This window comes from Arachis hypogaea, chromosome 1 (genome assembly GCF_003086295.3).
Source record: "Arachis hypogaea cultivar Tifrunner chromosome 1, arahy.Tifrunner.gnm2.J5K5, whole genome shotgun sequence".
Classification (NCBI taxonomy): Eukaryota; Viridiplantae; Streptophyta; class Magnoliopsida; order Fabales; family Fabaceae; genus Arachis; species Arachis hypogaea.
Genome location: NC_092036.1, coordinates 34602846 through 34606979, shown reverse-complemented (window position 1 = coordinate 34606979; position 4134 = coordinate 34602846). Strand labels below are relative to the sequence as shown.

Below are 4134 nucleotides of genomic sequence, written 5' to 3'. Positions count from 1 at the left end.
AGTAAAAATATATAGAACATTCAAATCTAAAAGTAACACTTATATTGATTTTAAAAACTTTCTCTAATATGCTAAATATTGTGAACTAAAGAATATTCTTTAGGTTAACTTAAATGGTATGGTTTGATGACGATAGGTGTAATGTCACTAATATCGAATTGTGGAACAAATTTTCGAATGACCATTTTCTTGTTTATATATTACTCCATTGCCCAAACACCATCGCTAGATAATAACACCTTCAAGTTACAAAGAGAAATTTCCAACATAAGACATGGGAATGAATGTTATTGTGCTTTCATTAGCCTTACCAAGCCATATCATGGTTGTTTTGAAAGTTGCCAAGCGCCTTATTTCAAAGGGCGTTCATCATGTTACCATTGTCACCACAGAAGAAGCACGTGACAACATCCTAAGAATCCCAAATTCACAAAGCTCAAACATCAGCTTTGAGTTTTTTTCTGATGGCCTTAGCCTTGATAATGATCGTATCGATCGAGAGGAAGTAATCAATTCTCTTGAAACAAAAGGCTCCAAGAATTTATCTAGCCTCATCTCTACTCTCACTAAAACTCGAGAATATTCTTGTATGATTATCAGTGGAGTCTTCCACTGGGCTACAAATATTGGTGTTGAGCATGGAATTCCTTGTGCGCTACTTTGGATTGGATCTTCTTCCGTGTTTTCCATTTGTTATCGCTACTTCAAGGGCATTAATGTGTTCCCCGTGGAGGACCTTAATGAGAATGTGCGCATACCAGGATTGCCAACAAGCTTTGAGGTCAGAGATGTTCATTCCTTTATGCTTCCTAATACCCCTGAAATATTGAGAAAAGTATTGATAGATTTATTCAAATCATTTGACAAGGTGAAATGGGTCATAGGGATCTCTATTTATGAGATCGAGGAAGAGGTAGTGAAGTCCATAGCTTCGCTAACCCCTTTTTACACGATCGGGCCACTTGTTTCACCATTTTTGTTGGGAAAAAAGGAAACTAATGATGATAATGTTAATAACGTGCATATGTGGTATGCTGAAGATTCCTGCATAGAATGGCTAGATAATAAGCCATCTACCTCTGTTATATATGTGTCATTTGGAAGCTTGGTTGTGTTGTCCAAGAAAGAAATACATAACTTAGCTATGGCTTTGAAGAACATCAACAAACCATTCTTGTGGGTGCTTAACCCATCCAAGAAAGATTGTGTTGAAGAATTACCACCTGAGTTTCTACAAGACACAAAAGGAATGGGCTTGGTGGTGAAATGGTGCAATCAAGAGAGGGTTTTGAGGCATCCTTCTGTGGCATGCTTTGTGAGTCATGGTGGGTTTAGCTCCATTATGGAGACTATCGTTGCTGGGGTGCCAGTTGTTTGTCTTCCATATTTTTCTGACCATCCTACAAATGCTATGCTTATAACTAATGTATTTGGAAATGGGGTTAGAATCAAGTGTGGGGAAGATTGTGTTGTTAGTGCTGAAGAGTTTGAAAGGTGCATTTGGGAAGTCACGGATGGGCCCAATGCTAGAAAGATAAAGAATAACGCATTAGAGATGAAAAAGTTGGCGAGAAAGGCATCACAAGAAGGAGGTAGTGCTGACAACAACATAGGCCAGTTTATCAATGAAATTATGAAATGAAACCCACAATTATTGAATTAATTAAGCTGGTTGTGATGTTGAAACGTTGTTCCATTTGGTGATGTTAGTCTTTTTAGAGATAAATAACAACCTTGTACTAAAATAAAGTTAAATAATGGTATTTCAGTATTGGTAGGTGTTATATATAGGCATGAGAAGCATTTGTACAATTGCATGAATAATGAAATAAAAGTTAAAAAAAATGAATAAATGGAACAATTTGTACACCCTTATTTTACAAAATTTTAGTTAAAAATTGGTGCACATATTAGCATTTCTTGTGAAGCTAGCTGCTACTTCTTCTTCTTTTTTTTTTTAATATAAAAAATTTGGTCCTAGTTAGTCGTTTGGAATTAAGTATTAGTTTTGCATTCTATAATCAATTCAAAAATTATTTCTAATTATTGAGTGGAGGATCTTGAACTATATGATTATAATATAACTAAAACAAAAGTCAAAATATACATGGATCCATGTGTGTTATGATATACTTTTGATATTCTTTTGGTTCTTGGTTATTCTTTACTGTCACTTGATGGTTAATGAGGCTAAAGTTTATAAATTTTAAGATTGAAAAGTTTTAAGTTCAATGTAGATAGTTCTAGAATTTAATACTATTAAAGTTTATCTTAAATGATATCACAATTTAAAATAATAACTAAAAGTTTTATTTCTGGGTCAACCTCCTTTGGAATCACAATATAATACATAATCATTGATTATGGAAGATTTACGGATTTAATTGCAATTAATGAGAATCTAAATAGTAAGAAATTAAAGTGTCACGTAATATCTTAATGACAAAAAAAAAATAAATTAAGCGTAATTAAAGTAATTAACTAAAAAATCAATTTAGATTGGTCAAGTGATCAGTTTATTCGTCCGTTTAAATAACTATCAGAAATTTAAATTCTATTTTGGGCATGCAATAACCTATTGACCAGTGGCGCAGACCCTTAAATAAAATTCAGATCCATGACGGATTAGTCCTTAGTTTTCAGATTGAACAAAATCGTGGACAACCAAAAAAATAGAAAAAGAATAAATTCAAGTTCTAAATGATGTTGACAAGAGTTGAGGGATAAATATCACTATCTTTTTACTAAACACAATATGATAATTACAAATAGTAAACTCAATTCGTCAACATCTACAAATTAAGAAAGTTAATTAAGTTTAATTAAATATAATTCACAAGTCGTAACCAATTTATTCATTGAATTTAATAAAAAATTTAGTGTTAACAAAAATAAAATTAACTAATAGCTCTTGTTGAGTTAAGAAATTAACTAAATTAATTAGTGATGACAAACATTTTTTTTGGACAAATAAATGATTAGTGTTGATTAATTATAATTTCATATTACTAATTATTTATAAAACTGCTGAGGCCAAAATCTGATTTAAAGCCCAAAAAGGAATCAAAGCTGAGAAATCAAAACGGGCCAAGCTAATAGATATCCGATCCAAGCCTGTGTCCATCAATTCAAGTTAATCCCACCAAGCTTCTCATACAAGATTGAAGTCTTCATTCCCTCTCACTTGCTTTTACCAAAGCAACGTTCCTCTCTATGTGGTCTAAGTTAAATCAGTTTCAGAAAAGTAAGAAAGAGAAAGAGAGAAAGAGCTTCTTCACCAAGATAGTCACCAAAGGAGCAAGAAAGTGAAACTAAGCTTGAAAGGCAGAAGTCATCTCAACAAATCCAAGCTAAATCAAGCTTAGGTTATAAGTAAATCTTTTCTTCTTACATGCAACTCGGTCTCATCTCTTCTTCCCAACTCTCTGCTCTATCCGAAAATGGCATTCAAGGGAAAGTTGCTTTTTGCCCTATTCTGCTTCACATCTACTGTCACAAGTGATACTTGGGGACCAAGTAGTTTTTCAATGGCTAAGATCAAGTTGACCATGAGAAGATTTCTATGGTTACTGCTTTGTGGCTTTCGGTCAAGATGAGGAAGTCAGAGGGAAAGTGTCTATTCTGAGGATTATTGAGAAAAAGTGAATCTGTGGTTGGTGAAGCTCAAGGCTCAAGGTGTTGACCTTGGGAGAAGGTCCCAGCAACATGCAAGGAAAATAAAAGAAGACTTCTTGCTCATTCAGAACCAAGGGAAAAAAACCAGAGTTTGAGAGTTGTGTTCTGTGAAGTATTCCCTGTAAAGTCCCTCTACTTGGATAATGCTTTCTTTCAAAGAAGAATTCGGCCAATACTGAAGGACTGTATCTGAGGTTTGCAAATCTGGTTTTGCACATAGCAAATAGGCTGCTGATAAAGTCAATCTCCTTCATGTTTTACTGATTGTAATGTACTTTCAAGTTTATCTTTCTGTAATTTCTTGAGAGAAAAGGCATTGTGAGAAAGTTTAAGAAAAAGCCATGAGTAAGGTCGAGAGAAACACTTGAGAGAAAAACCTAGAGTTATTTTTTGATTTCTTTAGGTTAGTTAAGTGTCTTGTATCTTGTACCTGTTTGGTATCCCTTTCTTAGTTGGGTT

The 4134-nt window shown here is 33.7% G+C and overlaps 1 protein-coding gene across 1 annotated transcript; it reads left to right on the top strand.

The window, feature by feature from the left end:
* Positions 1 to 274: 274 nt before the first annotated feature.
* On the top strand, positions 275 to 1642 carry LOC112801930 (UDP-glycosyltransferase 84B2). The gene has a single exon (XM_072226377.1). The coding sequence runs from the start codon at positions 275 to 277 to the stop codon at positions 1640 to 1642; it is 1368 nt and encodes a 455-aa protein (XP_072082478.1).
* Positions 1643 to 4134: the final 2492 nt, after the last annotated feature.

Bases quoted from the DNA above. Each gene is read 5' to 3' on its own strand.
- LOC112801930 (XM_072226377.1), top strand. From the start codon at position 275: ATGGGAATGAATGTTATTGTGCTTTCATTAGCCTTACCAAGCCATATC.